General features: G+C 41.2%; 1 protein-coding gene across 2 annotated transcripts in view; it reads right to left on the minus strand.

Moving 5' to 3' along the window:
* Positions 1–2,172: 2,172 nt before the first annotated feature.
* LOC128579623 (rho GTPase-activating protein 15-like) overlaps positions 2,173–23,004 on the minus strand; it is a 100,286-nt gene continuing 79,454 nt past the window's right edge. For both annotated transcript variants that reach the window (XM_053581602.1, XM_053581603.1), the window contains exon 5: positions 2,173–2,218. In XM_053581602.1, the coding sequence (XP_053437577.1) occupies positions 2,195–2,218 (24 nt within the window). In that variant the 3' untranslated portion in view covers positions 2,173–2,194. The remainder of the gene's footprint in view (positions 2,219–23,004) is intronic.

Raw genomic sequence — 23,004 nt, forward strand, 5'->3', positions numbered from 1 at the left:
CACTGTGCTGTGTGCAGTGCAGTGGGGGTTGTCTGAGGAATCTGGACTGTTTTCAGCCCATCCTCCAGAATGTCAGCCTAAGCTACTTCTGTCCCTGATCTTTAACCCAGATCTCCAATCCACAGAGTTCCTGTGTGCCCTTTGCCCAGTTTCCCCCACTGAGGGAGTCTCATAACACTATATGCAACATACACTATCAAAATGATGAAATTAACATTGAAATAATGCTTTATGCCATTTTATCATTTTACTTTTAACCTCTGTATAGAATTATATTTTAAGTGGGGTTTCAGGTAGAATTATGTGGTTGTCTCTTTGTTTTATTATTGATTTTTAAAAGTGACAATCTCTTCCTTTTAATGTATGTGGTTAGTTCATTTACATTTAATGAAATTACTGGTATAAATGTATTTAAGATTGCAATTTTAACATACATTCTCTGTTTATTTCCATGATTTCTGTTTGTCTGTACCTCATTGCTGCCTTCTTTTGGAATAGGTGAAAATTATTTAGTGGGTTCTTTTGATATTTCTATTGGTTGTTTGAATTTATCTCTTTATTTAGTTTTATTCTAGTTGTTCTAAAGACAACAATATGCCTAACTTTTCATAGTCTATGTAGAGTTAATACTAAGCTCAATTTTTTCCCATTACATAATTTATATGCAGAAATTCCATTAAAATGCTATAACTTAGATAAAACTTAAGAGCTGAAAAATAAATATTTTGCTAATATACCTATTGATTTTCTTCCCACATCCCTTAGGCTTAATATTTTTCTCATTTAGCATTTATCTTCCACCCAAAGACCTTCGTTTTGTGTTTTTTTTAATTTATTAATGTATTTATTTATCTATTTATTTATTTGACTTTGGGGTATTTATTGGAGATGAAACATTTCAGGTTGTCTTCAGCTGACAAGATCTTAATTTGTCCTTTTTTCTCAAAAAAAAAAAAATACACCTGGAAAGTTCATTACATGGTGACAGTTCTTTCTTTCTTAACAGTGTGAAAATCTAATGTCACTATAATTTCTCAATGTGTGCACATGAAATAGTCACAATTGTTTCATTTGTTGATCTTCTGTATATATTATAATATTTTCTGTCTGATTTTATTTATGTGACTTTGCCTTTATCTCTGGTTTCAGCACATTATTATTGTTTGGACATGGTTTTTATTAAGTGTATCTGTTTTTGAGTCACTAAGTTTCTTTGCTCTTTAAGTTTATATCCCTCATAGATAGTGGATTAGGGATTACCAGTGGCTGGGGGTGGGGGAAGAATGTGGACTGACTGATAATTGTGGGATTTGGTGGGGGAGTTCATAAAAGTATTGTAAAATTAGATTATGATGGTGGAAGAATAATTCTGTGTACATAGTAAAACGATTTAATTGTACCTTTTATAGTATGTCGAGTATATCTCTTATTTTTTTATTTATTTTTTTTTGGTAGAGACAGAGTCTCGCTGTACCGCCCTCGGGTAGAGTGCCGTGGCATCACACGGCTAACAGCAACCTCTAACTCTTGGGCTAACGTGATTCTCTTGCCTCAGCCTCCCGAGCAGCTGGGACTACAGGCGCCCGCCACAACGCCCGGCTATTTTTTTGTTGTTGTTGCAGTTTGGCTGGGGCTGAGTTTGAACCCACCACCCTCGGCATATTGGGCCGGTGCCCTACTCACTGAGCCACAGGCGCTGCCCTCTTATTTTTAATAAATGAATACTACGTGGGAAAAAACCCCACTGACAATTAGAAGGTGCAATGTGCTCAACCTCACTTCCTCTAACACTGACAACACAGGGTTGGCAACAGTCATCGTCTGCATTTGTCACAGGCAGTCATGGGGTTATTTACCTCACGGGAGGCCAAGGGCAGTTTTTGTCTCAGTTCTCCATGTGTCTGGAGCACTGTGTGAGCACTCAGGCTATCATCCCATGATGAGCAGTAATAAACAGCCTCATCCTCAGGCTAGAGGCCCGAGATGGTCAGGGAGTCAGTGTTGCCAGTATTGGAGCCAGAGAACTGATCAGGGATTCCTAAGGGCCGTGAAATTCCAAGCATGACAGTTTGGGGGGCACCAGGAGAAATCTGCTGGTACCAGCCCACATTATACTTTCCAACATTGTTGCTGCTTCCAGTACAGGACAGGGTGATCGTCTCTCCCATAGACGCTGACACCCAGGCTTCCTGTGTCAGTCTGGACTGTGCCCAGGATCCTGGAACAGAAGAGATGGAGACACACAGAGGTAGTCTGGGGTCATTTTCCACCACATGCTCTCAAAATGAAAGGGAGAAATCAACCAGGTGTACCCCACCCAGGCACTTCTGCTTCCCAGGGCCTGTCACCTGGGCAGAGAGTGAGGAGGGTGAGCAGGAGAGGGGCACAGGCCATGGTGGAGATTCCTGTCAGCTCTGATTCCTGGGGATCCACAGCTGCCTCAGAGCTGCCCCTGTCTCTTGTACCTACTTTCCCCCTGTGGGGACTGAGAGGCCTTTCATTCAAATCAGTCCCCTCCCCTCACATGGCCTCCCAGTCCCTGGGCACGGAGATTTCTCTACATGAGGCTGGCAGGGCCTGGCCTGAGCCTCCCTGGGACTAAGATTAAGCAGCCAGTCTGTCCCCTGGACAGTGAGCCCCAGGCCCCCAGCAGAGAACAGGTGGCTGGTTTCCAGCTGGGCAGCCCCACAGTGCCCCTTACTGCCCCTGGGGTGGATTCGCTCAGGTCTGGGATGCCCAACAGGGGACCCTGGGAAGAACACTGGGCTCCCCACCCCTTCTCTGCTGCTGTCCTCAACAGAAGGACCCCTTCACTCCCCGGTGGCTCCTCCACAGGACAGCTGTTCACCTTGGCTAAGTGCTGACTTCAGTGACAGGGACTCCTTGGCAGTTTAATCTGTGGCCATTTCTTCCACTGTGGATTTGTTGTGGGGTCAGCTCACTAGAACCACAAAGGACAGCGACAGCCCAGCCAAGACCTGTTAGTTGGAAAGGCCTAGGATGCTGGCTTTGCTTTCCCTCTGCCCATGATGCACCATGACAGGGTGGTTGCTTTTATGTTCAGTTGTGAGACTTTCTATTATACATGAGATAGTAGAGCCTTCTCAGATATGTGATCAGCATGTGTTTCTTCTGTTAGTGTTTGACTTTCTCTCTCTTTGATTGTGTCCATTGACAAACACATTTAAAATTTTTCATCAAGTCAAATTTATGTATTTATTCATTCATTTATTTTTTTTCAAATCATAGCTATGTATATTAATGCAGTTATGGTGTACAATGTGCTGGTTTTATATGTAATTTGAAATACTTTCATCAAACTGGTTAACATAACCTTCACCACATTTTCTTAGTTATTATGTTAAAATATTTATATTCTACACTTAGTAGATATAACATGTACCCTTATAAAATGCACCATAGGTGTGGTCCCACCAATTACCCTCCCTCTAGCCATCCTCCTCCCTCCCCTGCCCATCCTCTTTCCCCTTCATCTGTAGTTGGGTTATAGCTTTCATATGGAAGTGTGGATGCTTATAGATTGGTTTCATAGTAGGGCTGAGTATATTGGATACTTTTTCTTCCATTCTTGAGATACTTTGCTAAGAAGAATATGTTCCAGCTCCATCCATGTAAACATGAAAGAGGTAAAGTCCCCCCCCTTTTTTTTTTAAGAGACAGTCTCACTCCATCACCCTCGGTAGAGTGCTATGCATCACAGCTCACAGCAACCTCCAGCTCTTGGGCTTAGGTGATTCTCTTGCCTCAGCCTCCTGAGTAGCTGGGACTACAGGCACCCTCCACAACAATAGACCAGGCTACTTCTAGTTCCAATGTGGCCAGGGCCAGGTTTGAACCCACCATCCTCGGTATACAGGGCCAGCGCCCTACTCACTGATCCACAGGTGCTGTTTGTCTCCATCTTTTTTAAGGCTATATTTTATGGCATACATATACCACAATTTATGAATCCATTCATGGGTTGATGTGCACTTGGGCTTCTTCCACGACTTAGCAATTATGAATTGGGCTGCAATAAGCATTCTGGTGAAAAGATCTTTGTTAAAAAGTGATTTTTGGTCTTCCGGATATGTACCTAGTAGAGGAATTGAAGGATTGGCAGGTCTATTTTTAGATCCCTAAGTGGTCTCCAAACATTTTTTAAAAGGAATATATTAGTTTGCATTCCCACCAGCAGTGCAGAAGTGTTCCCTTTTGTCCAAATCCACACCAACATCTATGGTTTTGGGATGTGGAATAATCTTACTAAAGTTAGATGATATCTAAAAGTGATTTGATTTGCATTTCTCTGATGATTAAGGATGATGAGCATTTTTTTCATGTGTTTGTAGGCCATGCACCTGTCTTCTGTAGAGAAGTTTCTCTTCAAGTCCCTTGCCCACCCTGAGATGGGATCACTTGTTCTTTCTTGCTAATATGTTTGCGTTTCTGTGGATTATTATTATTATTTTTTTTTTTTTGCAGTTTTTGGCCAGGGCTGGTTTGAACCCGCCACCTCTGGCATATGGGGCTGGCATCCTACCCCTTTGAGCCTCAGGCACCGCTCCCTCTGTGGATTATTGTTATTAAACCTTTGTCAGAGACGTAACCTGAAAATATCTTCTGAGGGCTGTCTGCTTGCTTTATGCACTGTGTTCTTGGCTGTGCAGAAGCTTTTAAATTTGATCATTTCTCAGTAATGTATTTTTGGTGTTGCTTCAATTGCCTGGGGGTCATTCTCAGAAAATATTCTCCCAGGCCAATTTCTTTAAGTGTTTTCCCTGCACTTTCTTCTAGTAATTTTATACTTTTCTATCAAAACACACACAGACACACAAAAACACACACAGAGACACACATAAAAACACACACAAGGACACAAAGACATACACAGACACAGAGACACACATAAAAACCCACATAAGGACACACACATATACACACAGAAGCACAGATGCAAACAAAGACACCCACAGACATACACAGAGACACAGACACAGAGAACACAAAGACACACACATACACACACAGACGCACAGAGATACAAACACACAGACCCACACACAGACATACACAGAGACACACTCAGACACACACATGACACAGAGAGACACACAGAGACACATACACGGATACACACAAACACACACAGGGACACAGACACACACAGAGACACACACACAGACAAAGACACACACAAAGACCCACACAAGGACATACACATATACACATAGACACACACAGACACACACTCAGACACACACAGAGACAGACACACAGAGAACACAAGACATGCACACATACACACAGACACACAGAGAGACAAACACACAGACACACACAGAGACACACACAGACAAACACAGACATGCACAGACGCACACAGACACACACACAGAGGCACAGACACAGAGGTAAACAAACACTAAGACAGACACTCATAGAGAAACACACTCAGACACACACAGAGAGACACACAGAGACATGGACACAGATACATACATAGACAGAGGTACAGAGACACACATACTGAGATACACAGACACACACAGAGACAGACACACATGGATACACACACAGACCCAGACACACACACAGACACAAACACAGAGACACACACAGAGCCACACATATACAGAGAGACACACAGAGCCACACACAGAGACACACAGACACACAAAGAAACACAGAGAGAAACAAATGGACAACCACACGTACACACACACAGACACACTCACAGACATACACAGAGACACACAAACAGACACACACACACAAAGGCATACACAGAGACACATATATAGAGACACACAGACATATACACAGACACACTCACAGAGACACCCACACAGACACAAACAGAGATACACACAGAGACACACACACAGACACACAAAGGCACAGACAAACATACAATTAGACACACAGAAACACACACACAGACACAAAGAGAGACACAGACACACACAAAGACACACAAGAAACACACAGACTCAAACACACAGAAACACAAACACAGACACACAGAGACACAGACAGGCACACACAGAGACACACAGACACACGCACACACACAGACAAACACACAGAGACACGCACAGACTCACACATAGGCACACATACAGACATAAGACACACTCACAGACACACACACAGCAATACACACAGAGACACACACAGACACACATAGAAAGACAGACACAGTCAGACATACAGAGAAACACAAACATACAGACACTCAGAGACACACAGTCACAAACAGAGACACACACTCAGTGACGCACAGAGATACATACACAGACATACGCAGAGACACCTCCATAGACACACACACAGACACACCCAGAGACACACACATAGACACACATACAGACACACACAGACACTCTGAGACAAACACAGACACACACACGCAAACACATAGAGACACAGACAAGACCCACACTCAGACATGCACACAGAGACACACAGACACACACAGGGATGCAGACACAGACACATACAAAGACACATGTAGAGAAATACACGCAGACACACACAGAGACACACACATAGACACAAATAGAGACCCAAACACAGAGACACACACCCAGAGGGACATATTACAGAGACTCACACACACACACACAGACACATACAGAGAGACACACAGAGGAAGATGCAGAGACACACACAGACACACAATCACACACACAGAGACACACACAGAGACACACACACAGATACATAAACTGACAGACACACACACTCAGAGACAAAGGCACAGACAAAGGCACAGACAAACATACAATTAGACACACAGAAACACACACACAGACACAAAGAGAGACACAGACACACACAAAGACACACAAGAAACACACAGACTCAAACACACAGAAACACAAACACAGACAAAGGCACACACAAAGACAGAGACAGACATACACAGGCACACAGAGACACACACACAGAGTCATACAGACACACACACAGATACATAAACAGACACACACCCAGACACACACGGACACTCAGAGACAAACACACACAGACACACAGAGATACACACACAGAGACACACACAGCCACACACAACTAGGGGCTGCTCTCAGAAACTTCATTTTGGGACACTGAGGCAGTTGTCAGTCGGCTCTCCAATAAAGGACTCCCCTGAAAATTTGGCTCGTGTGGCTGTGTGATCTCTGGGGGAACTTCTGGGCATAACACTAGGATTAAGGGTGTCATGCACAACACCTGGCCTTTCTTTACTATTTATGTATAGTTCTGAGTCTCTATTCAGAACTCTGTGTCCTCCATCTATGTGTCTATTGTTGTACTAATATCATGCTTTTTTGGTTACTATGGTCTTGCAGTATAATTTGAAGATTGGAAATGTAATGCCTCCAGATGTGGATTGCATTGGCTAGTCGGGCTCTTTTGTGATTCCGTGTGAAAATTAGGATTTTTTTCTCTAATTCTTTCCAAAATGATGTTGGCATTTTAATGGGAATTGTATTGAATCTGTAAGTCATATTTGGGCAATATGACATTTTAGCAATATTGATTCTTCCAGTGTTTTGTCATTCACGTAATCTACAATTTCTTTCATTAGTGTTTTCTAGTTCTTACTTTAGAGATTTTTACTTCCTTGGTTAAATGTATTGCTAGGCATTTTATGTTATTTTGTAGCTATTGTGAATGGTATTGAATTTTTGATGTGATGATCACCTTAGCATTTATTAGTGTATAAAAATGCTACTGATTTGTGTACATTAATTTTGTAACCTGAGATAATTAAATTTATTTATTAATTCTAGGAGTCTTTTGGAGGAGGCTTTACGGTTTTCTAGATTTAAGATCATCTCATTGGCAGCAGGGATAGTGTAACTTTTTTTTTTTTTTTCTGACTTGAGTGTCCTTTATTTTTTTCTATTACCTGATTTCTCTGGCTGGGACTTCCAGCACTATGTTGAGTAGAAGTGGTGAGAGTGAGCATCGTCCGGTCTCAATTCTTACTGGGAATGCTTTTAACTTTATCTCATTCAGAATAGTGTTTGAATTAAAGGCCATTCACAATCAGAAAGGATTTGGAAGGGGTTTGTCTTGTGAACTAAAATAAAATCTTACGTCCCCCTCCACCAGCAACTAACTGAATGGACCCCCCCCCTTGGCCAAGGGGATCCCTTATATTGAGTTGCTAGGCAGCAGAGAGGAAATCTGACATGTCTCATCATGCTCCCTCCTCTTATTAGAGATGCCCTCTGTGACTCACAACAGCCAAAGGCTGTGGAAGACTTACCTGTGCGTCCTCAATATACACAACAAACCAGTTGAGTCTGTCCAGTGCTTTGTCTCCGATTAACAAACCCTTTACCTTAAGCATGTCTTTTTGCTGACTCCTGGTCTTTTAGCCAAAGTCTAACTCTTCCAGACAATTATCAGGTAAAGAATCTTTAAACCCACGTATAAATCTGTGAGCCCCAACCCACCAGATGTCCCAGCTTTTTGTGCCAAACCAATGTATGTTTTCTGCTTATTGATTTATAACTTCACCTGTAATTCCTATCTCCTAAAACCAAACTGCAAACCCATAACTGGGAGTCCACTTGCTCAAGGCTTCCTGGGTGTGGCTCTGGGTCATAGTCTTCAAATTTGGCTCAGCATGAACCTCTTTAAATTATTTTTACAAGTATGGCTTCTTTTCCATTGACATCATATGTAGTTTTTATTATGTTGATGTATGTATTTATTCTGTCTATGCCTATTTTGCTGAGGGTTTTTTATCATTAACACTTGCTGGCGTAGGGTGAGGGGAAATGTGCCCTTTCCCCCCAAAAGGTGGCTGAAAGACCAACTCACAATTAAGGCAGGATAGTAAGAGAAATGTTTATTTCCAAATATCATGCACATGGGGAGAATTAAAGGATTCATCTCCCAATGTTTTAATGATGGCCCGATACCTTTTAAGATGCCTCTTAGAAGGGAGGGGGAGAATGTGGAGTACAGGAGCAGCAGGTGAATGCTAAGAAGGATGAATAGATGGGGGGAAATGAATTGACTTGTAAATTAACCTGAGAGACAGTTATTATGTTTTAAACAATTTGCAGTAGGTCTGCTAGCCTTCAGGGTGAACAAAGAAAGTTAGTTTTGCCCCTTTGATATTTTGATCACATTGGTCAGGTTTTATGTAGATAGAGAAGAAGCCCCTTCCAAATGCTTTCTGATTGTGAATGGCCTTTAATTCAAAATATTCTTTATACAAGTAGTCAATTTTGGAGTGAAATTTCCTTAGCTCCTTCACTGGATTTTAGTGAATGTTCTTACTGTATCTATCGAAATAATCATATGATACTTGTTTTAAATTCTGCCTATGTAGTGAATCACATCTTGATTTGCATATGTTAATCCATCTTTGTATCCCTGGGAGGAAATTCACTTGTCATGGTAAACTATACTTTTCATGTGATCTTGGGTTTGTTTTGCTAGTGTTTTCTTGATTGTTTTTGGATAGATGCTAATCAGGCCCTTAGTTTTCTTTTTGTTGTTGTTGTATTCATTCCTGGCTTTGGTATTAGGTTGGTATTGACTTCATTAAATGAATTAGAGAGGATTTCCTCTTTCTAATCTTATGTAACAGTCTCAGTAGGACAGGTACCAGTTCCTCTTTGTATGTCTGGTAAGAATCACTATGATCTGGTTTTTGGCTTTCTGGGGAGGAAGCATATGTTTTATTACTAATTTATTCTCACTACTTGTTGGTATGTTTAGAATTTCTATTTTTCTACAACTCAGCTTGGGAGGTTGTGTGATTGCAGGAATTTATTCATTTTCTCTAGAATTTTTAGATTGTGTTCACAGAGGTGTTCATAGTAGTCTCAGAAGATCTTTTGCATTTCTATGATATCATGATATAATGTCTCCTTTTACATCTCTGATTGACCTTATTTCAATCATTTTCTTCTTTTCTCAGTTAATCTACCCAGTGGTCTATCAATTCTTTTCTTTTCTTTTTATTTTTTTTGTGTGGTATATCAGTTTTATTTGTCTTTTCAAAGAATCAAATTTTTGTTCTCTTGATCCTTTATATTGTTCTTTTTTGTTTCAATTTTATTTAGTTCTCCTCTGATTTTTTGTTATTTCTTGTCTTCTACCAGCTTGGGGTTTGGTTTGTTTTTATTTTTCTAGAACCCCAATGTGTGACATTAGGTTATTAATTTGTGATATTTCTGTCTTTTATTTATTTATTTTTGGGGGAGACAGAGTCGCAGGCTCTCACCCTGGGTAGAGTACTGCGGCATCACAGCTCACAGCAACCTCAAACACTTGGGTTTAAGTGATTATCTTGCCTCAGCCTCCAAAGTAGTTGGGACTACAGGCAACCATCACAGTGGCCACTGTTTTTTTGTTGCAGTTGTCATTGTTGTTTGGCAGGCCTGGCTGGATTCAAACCTGCCAGCTTTGGTGTATGTGGATGGCACTCTAGCCGTTGAGCTACAGGCATCAAGCCTATGATATTTCTGTGTTTTAATCGGAAGTATTTAGTGCTATAAACTTCTCTCTGAGCTCTGCTTTTAACTTACCCCAGAGATTTTGTTAGTTCGTCTTTTAATTTAAAAAATGTTTTTTAAATTTTGCACCTTCATTTCATTGTTGATCTCAAAGTTAACTTAGTATTATGCCTTTTAATTTGCATGTATTTGTATGGTTTTGAAAATTTCTTTTAGAATTGATTTCTAGTTTTATTCCACTGTAGTCTGAGACAATTCATAGTATTATTTTGATTTTTATCAATTTTTTGATACTTGTTTAGTGGCCTAACATATGATCTATCTTGGATAATTATGTCCCATGTTCTTATGAGAAGAACATAAATCTATACTTTGGGAGTAAAATATTCTGAAAATGTCTGTTAAGTACACTTGTTCTAGAGTCCTGTCTTATTCAGTGTTTCTTTGCTGTCCAGTTTTGACATTGGAGTGTTGAAGTGCCCCACTATTAATATGTTGTTTGTTTCTTTTCTTAGATCAAGTGGTATTTCTTTTATGAATCTGGGACTCTGGTGTTAGGTGCATGTATATTTAGGATTGTTAGATCTAATTGTTGAATTGATCCCTATATCATTATATAATGGCTATCTTTGTCTTTTTTTTTTAAAGTTATTCAGTTATTGATTTCAAATCTGTTTTATCTGATCTAAGAGTAGCTACTCCTGCTCACTTTTTTTTTTTTTTGAGACAAAGTCTCACTCTATCACCCTGGGTAGGTGCCATGGCATTATAGCATTAGCAACCTCAAACTTTTGCACTTGAGAAATCCTCCTGACTCAGCCCCCTGAGTAGCTGGGATTACCGGCACCCACCACAATTCCTGGCCATTTGTTTTATTTCTTTATAGACAGGGTCTCACTTTTGCTCAGGCTGGTTTCAAAGCCCTGAGATCAAGCAGTCTACCCGCTTTGGCCTCCCAGAATGTTAAGATTACAGGTGTGAGCTATCACACCAGGCCTCCTGCTCACTTTTGATTTCCATAGCATGGGATATTTTTTTCTCATGCTTTAACCTTGAGTTTATGAGAATCTTTATGAGCTAAATGGTTTTCTTGGAGACATTGGATATTAGGGTTGTGTTTTTTATCTATTCTACTAATCTGTATTGTAGGGGTCATAGCAAAACCTGTCCTTTTCCCTTGATCTGGTTCCCTGAAAGATCAACTCACAATTATGGTACATTAATAATGAGAGAGGATAGCCAAGAAGGGTGAGGTCTACAAGAACAGGTCTACTCAAGGAGACCACAAAGATACACATGCAGGGTCCTCTCCATGGTGACTCAGCTCTTGGAAATTTGTAAACTTAACTTCCTGAAACTTGGAAATTTCTAAGTTCTGTGAAATCCTGTAGTTCTGTAGGGGTGGGAATAGCATCCCCCGCTTGATTCAAACTAGCCAATGAGAAGGGTACCCATGGGGTGGAACTTTTTGACTGTCAATAAAAAGAGAAAGACCAAGGCAGTCGGGGAGCACAGCCATTTGAAATTCTTCTATGCCGTAAGCTCCCAGCTGGTGAATAAAGCCCTTCCTCTTATAAATGTGGTGTTTGGGTGCTCCTTCTCTCTGTTGGGCCTTGTCTTCCTGCAACATTTTTGGTTCCCTGACCGGGAAGTAAGATCCCCCCGGAGAGAACACGCACCTGGTAGTTGCTGCCAATCCTTTGGACACCCACGTGGGGGCCCCTGATCAGCCTGGGTGACGTGAACCACTGAGCACTCCAGGGAGGCAGTTTGGCCTCCCTGTGTAGACGCCTTAACTAGGCTGAGAAAGGACCCCATTGGCAGGTCTTCAAGGAGTCAAACACCAGGAGGAACTGACATGCGGGAACGGGTACTTACACAGGGAGAAGTGTAAGGCAAGGTATGATCGATCTGGAGGTCCCATTACAGTTTTAGTGGAAAAGGAGCCTGATCAACTCCTTGGGCATTAGATTGTTGACAGGTCTGTTGAGAGGTATGTGAGAGTGTGTGGATGTGGTGTGACTGTAAGAACTCCGAGGGTGGAGTTGGACCTCCCTTCACAGGGCCTAGGGGAGTGTTGGTTTGCCTCCTATGGCTAAGTAGCAGCTTGAGTGGGAAATCGAAGCTGTCCAGGTTAAGAATTGGGTTGGAGGGGGGGAGGAGACAAGATGGCTGACTGAAGCCAGCTTTCCACAGAGGCTCCCGTCCAGTAGGAGAGTTTAAGGACAAAAATTCAGCAAGTAACCTGGTGGATTTGAGCTGCACTAAGAGAGAAGGTTGAAGAACGCACATCAACCCCACTGAGGCAAGCTGCGACCACAAGGATACAAACAAAAGGTACAAAATCCATCACCAAGCAGATGGGAGTCCCCTCCCCCATGAGAACGGCTCAGAGAGCCCCACAAACAATGGGGAAGAGTTCAAAGGTCCTCCCACTACACACCACGGGAGAGACCCTCTAAAAACTTGACCTACCTCCCCTACTAGGGTGTCACGGCGTCCTCCTGCCAGGCATAAAACTGTATAAACTGTATATAGTATCTACCTGGAATTCTGAACTCCCAGCACTCCCCTTCACTCACAGTGAGGTCTGGAGACCAGTCCTGGTCAGCAGAGAGGGTACTGCACCAGAGTGGCAGTTCCCTGAGGCACAGTGTGACAGCTGTCTTCTGGTGACAATACGGCCAGGCATAAAACTGTGTAAAGCTGTGTGTGTTCTCTGCCCGCAACCCCAGGCTCCCAGCGTTCTGCGTGCTCCCCTCTGCTCTCCCTCCAAGGTCTAGAGGCCTGTCCCCCAGGGGTTCAGACTCTTAGGCGATTGCTCAAGGGGTGTAGACAGTGCTGGGCTGTAGCTGGTCAGTGCAGACTCTGGGGTACAGGAGCAGAGAGAGGATGGTTGGCCGGAAGGGAGCTACACAGGAGCAGCAGTTGCATGAGGCATAAAGCAGCAGCCCTCTTTTGCTAGCAATATGGTTCACTACCAATTATTCTGAAGCCACACCCCCTGTCTCCCTGGGCAACCAGAGACTGTGAGTATAGGATTTGCCTTAGGCAACTCCAACTTGCAAACGGGGGAAACTCCCAGAGTGGGGCTGACGCAGAGGTCTGCTATACTAAACCTAAGATGCACCTGGACCTCAGGGGATCATCAGCCTATAGACAATACAAGAGCAAAGACAAGCTAATTTGGAACTCAATTCAGCTTCTCTTCTGCAGGGGAACCGCAGAGTTGTTCTATTCTGTTCTGTCAGTAACATTAATCAGGGGCGAGTCTGGACCTGAGTGAAAACCCCCCAACCTTCATCAAGCGCCCAAGGTTGTCAGGCCTCACCTCCTTCTGCTAGAGAGAAGCAGAACACAGTGGCCTGGCAGACTTCCTTGTGATTCAGGCAGGTACAAACTCCTGGAGTACCGATTCACTATAGGCAATTGGGTCAGCCAACTGCAGGGCTATCAGTGACTGGGTGTGACAGCGGTGCAAGGTGGGGAAGGAGGCATCAACCTTCCCAGACTGATCTATTGCCTGGGTGGCTCCTCCTGAGTCCACGCAGCACTGGAGAAAGCCACACCAGAGTAGTCACCAGACCCCTGTGATTCAGTTCCCACAGACCTCTTAAACTCTCACCCGAGACAGGTGCAGACTGAGAGAACTGATTTGGACTTTTTGAACTGAACCAATCGCCTGAGGACAAATCAGGTGGCGCCCTGGGTGCACCGTGGTAGGAAGGTTTGACTTTCCTTTTCCAATTGTTTGCTGGTGGGGGTGGGGTGGGGTGACTTAATTGCTGATATTTCTCCGCAGCTGAGACTTCAATCTAGAGTATCTGTTTCACTAGGGTGGAACAGAAACCAACTGAAAACAAGACAGAACCAGTTAGCCCCACCACACCAGACAGGGTCTCAGTTTCTCAGGCCACAACACTGTACAGGCCCTCAACAAAGCCCCAGGGGGGAAAAATCAAAGGGAGTAAAACAACCATGGGGCAGAATCAGCAGAAAAACTCTGGTAACATGAATAACCAGAATAGATCAAACCGCCCCCCCCCCAAGGAAAGATATGGCAGATGTAATTGAAGATCCTATTCATAAACAACTGGCTGAGATGTCAGAAATCGAATTCAGAATTTGGATTGCAGACAAGATTAACAAAGTGGAATTGGGAATTCGAGGAGAAAATCAAAAGTTGTCTCAAGAATTTAAGACAAAACCACCAAAGACTTAGACACACTGAAGCAATAAATTGCAGCCCTCAAAGATATGAAAAATACAGTAGAATCCCTCAGCAACAGAATGGAGCAAGGAGAAAAAAAAATTTCTGACATTAAAGATAAAGCCTTTATACGCTCCCAAACTCTCAAAGAGGAAGAGAAATGGAGAGCAAAAATGGATCATTCTCTCCGAGAGCTCTGGGATAATTCAAAGAAAGTGAATATCCGAAATTTGGAGTTCCAGAAACAGATGAAGTGGCCTCGCTGGGCACAGAGGCCCTTCTGCATGAAATTATGAAAGAGAATTTTCCAGACATACCAAGAGATTCTGAAATTCAGATAGGAGACAGCTTCAGAACCCCAGCATGACTCAACTCCAATAAGACATCCCCCAAGCGTATCATAATTAACTTCACTAAAGTTAATATGAAGGAGAAAATCCTCAAAGCTGCCAGGAGAAAGAAAACCATTACCTTGAAAGGGAAGAATATTAGAATGACTGCAGATCTCTCTGCTGAAACTTTTTAAGCCAGAAGAAGGTGGTCACTGACTTTTAATCTCCTAAAGCAAAATAACTTTCAATCCCGGATCTTGTATCCAGCTAAACTGAGTTTCATTTATGACGGAGAAATTAAATACTTGAATGACAGTCATATGTTGAAGAAATTTGCCATAACAAAACCAGCTCTTCACCATATTCTCAGACCTATCTTCCATAATGCCTAACCCAATCCTATACCACAAAAGTAAACTCACTCAGAAACTTCGGATCAAATTCCAATTTCCACACTGGCAAAAGGATTAAAAGTGCCCACTGGACTTTTGAAAAACTCGATACCCAAAACTTCACCAGACTTATCAATATTCTCCATTAATGTGAACAGCTTAAACTGTCCTCTAAAGAGGCATAGGTTAGCTGACTGGATACAAAAACTCAGGCCAGATATTTGTTGCATACAAGAGTCACATCTTAACCTAAAAGACAAATACAGACTCAGGGTGAAAGGATGATCATCCATATTTCAGGCAAATGGTCATCAGAAAAAAGCAGGTGTTGCAATTTTATTTGCAGATACAATAGGCTTTAAATCAACAAAAGTAAGGAAGGACAAGAATGGTCACTTCATATTTGTTAAGGGTAATACTCAATATGATGAGATATCAATTATTAATGTCTATGCACCCAACCAGAATGCATCTCAATTTATAAGAGAAAATCTAACAGACATGAGCAACTTTATTTCCTCCAGCTCCAAAATAGTCAGAGATTTCAACACTTCTTTGGCAGTGTTGGATTGATCCTCCAACAAGAAGCTGAGCAAAGAAATCTTAGATTTAAACCTAACCATCCAACATTTGGATTTAGCAGACATCTACAAAACATTTCATCCCAACAAAACTGAATACGCATACTTCTCATCAGCCCATGGAACTTACTCCAAAATCAATCACATCTTAGGTCACAAGTCTAACCTCAGTAATTTAAAGGAATAGAAATTATTCCATGCTTCTTCTCGGACCACCATGGAATAAAACTTGAGCTGAGTAACAACAGGAATCTGCATACTGATACAAAAACATGGAAGTTAAATAGCCTTATGTTGAATGATAGCTGGATCAGAGATGAGATTAAGAAAGAAATCGCCGGACAGCGCCTGTGGCTCAGTCGGTAGGACGCCGGCCCCATAAAACGAGGGTGGCGGGTTCAAACCCGGCCCTGGCCAAACTGCAACCAAAAAATAGCCGGGCGTTGTGGCCGGCGCCTGTAGTCCCACCTACTCGGGAGGCTGAGGCAAGGGAATCGCTTAAGCCCAGAAGTTGGAGGTTGCTGTGAGCTGTGTGAAGCCACGGCACTCTATGGAGGGCCATAAAGTGAGACTCTGTCTCTAAGAAAAAAAAAAAAAAAATGAAAGTAATCGCCAATTTTTTGGAATGAAACAACGATGAAGACACGAACTATCAGAACCTCCGGGACACCGCAAAAGCAGTTCTAAGATGGAAATTTATAGCACTGCAAGCCTTCCTCAAGAGAACAGAAAGAGAGGCAACTTAATGGGACATCTCAAGTAACTGGAAAAGGAAGAACATTCCAACCCCAAACCCAGTAGAAGAAAAGAAATAACCAAAATTAGAGCAGAATTAAATGAAATTGAAAACAAAAGGATGATACAACAGATAAATAATTCAAAAGCTGGTTTTTCGAAAAGGTCAATAAAATAGATAAACCTTTGGCCAACCTAATCAGGAAAAAAAAGAGTAAAATCTCTAATTTCATCAATCAGAAACAGCAAAGATGAAACAGACTCCTTAGAAATCAAAAAAAAATCCCTAATGAATATTGCAAGAAACTGTATTCTCAGAAACATGAAAATCTGAAGGAGATTGACCGATACTTGTAAGCACGTCACATTCCAACACTTAGCCAGAATCAAGTGGAAATGTTGAACAGGCCCATATCAAGTTCGGAAATAGTATCAACCACACAAAACCTCCCTAAAAAGACAAGCCCGGGGCCAGATGGTTTCATGTCAGAATTCTACCAAACTTTTAAAGAGGAATTAGTACCTATATTACTCAACCTCTTCCAAAACGTAGAAAAAGAAGGAAGACTACCTAACACGTTCTATGAAGCAAACATCACCCTGATCCCCAAACCAGGAAAAGACCCAACAAGAAAAGAAAATTACAGACCGATATCACTAATGAATATGGATGCAAAAATATTCAACAAGATCCTAACAAACAGAATCCAACAACACATCAAACAAATTATACATCATGACCAAGTTGGTTTTATCCCAGGGTCTCAAGCCTGGTTCAATATACGTAAATCTATAAATGTAATCCAGCACATAAATAAATTAAAAAACAAAGACCATATGATTCTCTCAATCGATGCAGAAAAAGATTTTGATAATATCCAGCATCCCTTCATGACCAGAACACTTAAGAAAATCTGTGTAGAAGGGACATTTCTTAAACTGAGAGACCATCTACAGCAAACCCACAGCCAATATCATATTGAATGCAGGTAAATTGGAATCATTTCCACTCAGATCAGGAATCAGACAAGGCTGCCCATTATGTCCATTGCTTTTAAACATTGTAATGGAAGTTTTAGCCACCACCATTAGGGAAGAAAAGGCGATCAAGAGTATCCATATAGGGTCAGAAGAGATCAAACTTTCGCTCTTCACAGATGATATGATAGTATATCTGGAAAACACTAGGGACTCTACTACAAAACTCTTAGAAGTGATCAAGGAATATAGCAGCGTCTCAGGCTTCAAAATCAACATTCATAAATCGGTAGCCTTTATACATACCAACAATAGTCAAGTTGAAAAAACAGTTAAGGACTCTATCCCATTCACAGTAGTCCCAAAGAAGATGAAATATTTGGGAATTTATCTAACAAAGGATGTGAAAGATCTCTATAAAGAAAACTATGAAACTCTAAGAAAAGAAATAGCCGAAAATATTAACAAATGGAAAAACATACCATGCTCACGGCTGGGAAGAATCAACATAGTTAATATGTCCACACTTCCCAAAGCAACATAAAATTTCAATGCAATCCCTATTAAAGCTCTACTGTCATACTTTAAAGATCTGGAAAAAACAATACTTCGTTTTATATGGAATCAGAAAAAACCTCGAATAGCCAAGACATTACTCAGAAATAAAAACAAAGCAGGAGGAATTACGCTACCAGACCTCAGACTACACTACAAATCAATAGTGATCAAAACAGCATGGTATTGGCACAAAAACAAAGAAGTAGATGTCTGGAAAAGAACAGAGAACCAAGAGATGAACCCAGCTACTTACCGTTATTTAATCTTTGACAAGCCAATTAAAAATATTCAGTGGGGAAAAGGTTTCCTATTTAACAAATGGTGCTGGGTGAACTGGCTGGCAACCTGTAGAAGACTGAAACTGGACCCACACCTTTCACCATTAACTAAGATAGACTCTCACTGGATTAAAGATTTAAACTTAAGACATGAAACTATAAAGATACTAGAGGAGAGTGCAGGGAAAACCCTTGAAGATATAGGTCTGGGCGAGTATTTTATGAGGAGGACCCCCCCGGGCAATTGAAGCAGCTTCAAAAATACACTACTGGGACTTGATCAAACAAAAAAGCTTCTGCACAGCCAAGAACACAGTAAGTAAGGCAAGCAAACAGCCCTCAGAATGGGAGAAGATATTTGCAGGTTATGTCTCCAACAAAGATTTAACAACCAGAATCCACAGAGAACTCAAACACATTATCAAGAATAGAACAAGGGATCCCATCGCAGGCTGGGCAAGGGATTTGAAGAGAAACTTCTCTGAAGAAGACAGGCGCGTGGCCTTCAGACATATGAAAAAATGCTCATCATCTTTAATCATCAGAGAAATGCAAATCAAAACTACTTTGAGATACCATCTAACTCCAGTGAGACTAGCCTATATCACAAAATCCCAAGACCAGAGATGTTGGCGCGGATGTGGAGAAAAGGGAATATTTTTGCACTGCTGGTAGGAATGCAAATTAATACATTCCTTTTGGAAAGAGATATGGAGAACACTTAGAGATCTAAAAACAGATCTGCCATTCGATCCTGTAATCCCTCTACTGGGCATATACCCAGAAGACCAAAAATCACATCATAACAAAGATATTTGTACCAGAATGTTTATTGCAGCCCAATTCATATTTGCTAAGTCATGGAAGAAGCCCAAGTAACCCATCGATCCACGAGTGGATTAATAAATTGTGGTATATGTACACCATGGAATATTATGGAGCCTTAAAGAAAGATGGAGACTTTACCTCTTTCATGTTTACATGGATGGAGCTAGAACATATTCTTCTTAGTAAAGTATCTCAAGAATGGAAGAAAAAGTACTCAATGTACTCAGCCCTACTATGAAACTAATTTAGGGTTTTCACATGAAAGCTATAACCCAGTTACAACCTAAGAATAGGGGGAAGGAGGATAGGGAGAGGAGGGAGGAGGGAGGGGAGAGGGGGGTAGAGGGAAGGGTATTGGTGGGATTACACCAGCGGTGCATCTTACAAGGGTATATGTGAAACTTGGTAAATGGTCTGTGAAGCTAGTGAATGATGCCCCATGATTATATTGATGTACACAGCTATGATTTAATAAAAGAAAAAAGAATTGGGTTGGAATTGTGTGCATGTGAGTGCTTTGAGAACGACCGAGATGGGTAACAATAGGTGGGGTTACCCCCCCTCCATTCATGGGGTGAAACAAATGTGTGAGTGTGCCTTTCTTTCCTGCTCCAACTTTGCCTCCTGGCTATTATGAGAGAAACTGGAAGTTCCAGGTTTTCTGCTTTCTGTCTTTGGTGGTGACTTGAACAATCTTCCTGACTTGGCCATGTGGGACTTGGGGGGGGGGTATGAAAAGACATTAGAAAGAATGTTGTTGTATTTTTGTTACCGGAATTTCTTCAGTGAGTGTTTGGTCTCAGTAATTTGAGAATTGTGCCAGCGGGCCACAGATCAGTGATAAAATGGCATTTTGTTGGACTGAGGGGCACGCAGTGAGAGTGGAGAGTGCCAGAGCTATTGGCAGAGGGGTTGGGCCTTGAAAAGTGTTGTGGTTTAGGCAGTCCAGTGAGCTCTGGATGGCCCTTGGAAATATGGGGAAGAGAGTGTAAATTTCATGCTGAATGAGGCTGTATCCATATAAGCAACAGGTTTCCAAGGTGAACAGCCTCTGGAAGTGGGGAGGAGGCCCAGGTTGGAGGTTCCCTGCATAAGTCCTTTTTCTAGGGGTAAATAATTATCTCTGAGAGATATTTTGTCCAGGACTTGGTAGATGGAAAAATAACTTTACAAACTGAAAGGGTGTTCTATCAAATGAATCAATGCAGCGCCTCACCCTGGGCAAGGTTATTAGGTCTTTGTTGCAGTTTTTGTCTGGAGAGGGGATTAAGGTGTGTGCTCCTTAGGGTGGAGCCTTCCAAAAGATTTCGGCTGCTTTGTTTATGACCTTGCTGGGGCTCGGAGGGTTTGTGCCTGGAGATGGGAGTCTGATGTCTAAGCTCACCTGAGCCTGAAAAATGGGGGTTCCCTTTCCAGAGTGGGAAAATCCTGTATCAATCTTATATCTCATAAAATGTCTCTCATTTGTAAAATGTAATAATTTGGTTGTTTAAATTGTTGTGGAAACTGAATCTTTGTCAAAGAATAAGATTCTTGCCTTTTAAACCTTCTAGTTATCAGTTTGGCCGAGTGAATGGGTGACTTCATGGTAAACTGGGATCCTGTTTTGTGGGAAGTGAGTTTTTGAGTAAGAGAAATTAAACAGAAAGGAGAATGGCATTGTGTAAAGAAAGAATCTTGTGTGATAAAATTTGCACTGAAAACAGAATGGTTGTATAAGAAAGTGAAAGGCAGGGAAAAAGTTAAAGAAAGTTTAGAATGTTTGTAAGTGGTCTGTGTAGGTTAAATGAAGCTCATAAAAGAGAATTTGTGAAAGAATTTACATATGATCCAGTTGACTATTTATTTCCTTTAAAATCTTTTGGCTTGTAATTTTCTTTAAACAAATGTTTTAGGCCTTTGATATTTGACAAAACTTTCAAAATAAAAACTCTAAATCTGGGGCTTGGAGCCCAAAGGGCAGTGGTTGCAACGCTGGCCACATGCACTGAGACTGGTGGGTTCAAACTTGGCCAAGGCCAACAGCAAAAAAAAAACGCAACTTTAAATTTAGTCTTCTTGAAATATTAAGACCACTGAAAGTCATGGGAAAACAAATTAAACTTATTTGATTTATTCAAAATATATAGGAAACATTGTCAAATATGAAATGGTGATTAATTTTATGTAGGTTATGGTTATATATATGTTCCAATATTATAAAGCATGGGTCTGTCCTAATGTATAAGACATTGGTCTGTCCTAACATATATTGTTGGTAATAATTTTAATTCATCTAAAAAAGAAAGTATTTTTTATGTAACTGGCTGAGTCCAAAGTTTATCCTAAAAAGAAAAAAAAAATATTAAGAGAGGCTGACAAATTCTCTCAAATTCAAATTCCTGATGTCTTTGGAAATTGAATACCGCCAGACTAAAAAGCAGATTTTTAGAACGTTCATTGGAAAGTTAACATGTCTATGAGTATTGCTAACCTAACTCAACAGAATAGAAATCGGTTAAGCGGATCTGGGCTAGTTTGAAATGGCTTTTTGGTCAAAATATTGTTGATTCTTTCTGTGTTCTGTTTTCCAGAAGTCAAGAAATAATTTTCTGTCTTTTGAGCTATTTGTAGTTTTTCAAGCAATGTGTGTACTTATGAGCAGAATTTGAAACATGTATTTTTCTCTCTCCTTGTTTTCTCTGGAATTTGCAAGCCATTTGTATGTATTCTTAATTTCTGACAATACAGTTATTTTCATAAGTTCAATAAGAATCTGTTTTGTTCTATATGACATGATGAAGGCACTCATTATTTTACCAAGGCTTTGGCTGGAATAGCATTTCCAGAGGTGTCCAGACTGCATTAAAGAATTAAGGTTGACTTTATAAGGCCAATAAAAAAAGCCCTTTGGAAAACTGGCCAGATACCCATCAGTAACATTTCCTGATCTCTGGTAAGTAATGAAGGTCGCTTGCTGACGGGTCCAGGAATCGAAATGTGCTTGGGGACCTCAAGAGAAGAGGGATTTACCCAATACATACAGGTATCTAATGGCACAGATAAAACTTGGGCTCTGAAAGGCTTTCAAAAAGTCCAGCCTGACATTCCTTATAAAAGGTTCCAGCAAAGCCAATTTTAAAGGAAAGAAGAGCCTAGATGGCTAATAATTAATTATTCTTACTGCACTTTATGGAAATAATCAGACCCCATATACTGAAGGTACAGTTTATTTTGGCAAATAAGTTAGTTCTACTATAATTTGCCTTTAGTAAAGAGAGAAATTGGAGAGAGAAAAATAGTTTAAAAGGAGAAAAAAGAGGCTGTGGTCCACCTGTATTTAGATCCCAGCCTTGTCTGTACTGTCAACTTATAAAATGAGACATACTCTGTTGAATCTACTGTCAGCAGAAGCCAAGCGGCCCATTTGTCTGGACTTAAAAGATGTATCTTTCAGTATAAGGCTGGCTCTGGGAAGCCAGAGGCTGTTTTCTTTCCAGTGGGAGAGACCAGACATGGAAACAGTGCACATGGACCAGGTTGCCACAGGGGTTCAAAACACCCACGATTTTTGGAGAAGCGCTGGCTTGTGACCTCCAGAAATTCCCAGCTGAGGAATTAGAATGTGTGCTGTTCCAATATG

Source organism: Nycticebus coucang, unplaced genomic scaffold (assembly GCF_027406575.1).
Source record: "Nycticebus coucang isolate mNycCou1 unplaced genomic scaffold, mNycCou1.pri scaffold_90, whole genome shotgun sequence".
NCBI lineage: Eukaryota > Metazoa > Chordata > Mammalia > Primates > Lorisidae > Nycticebus > Nycticebus coucang.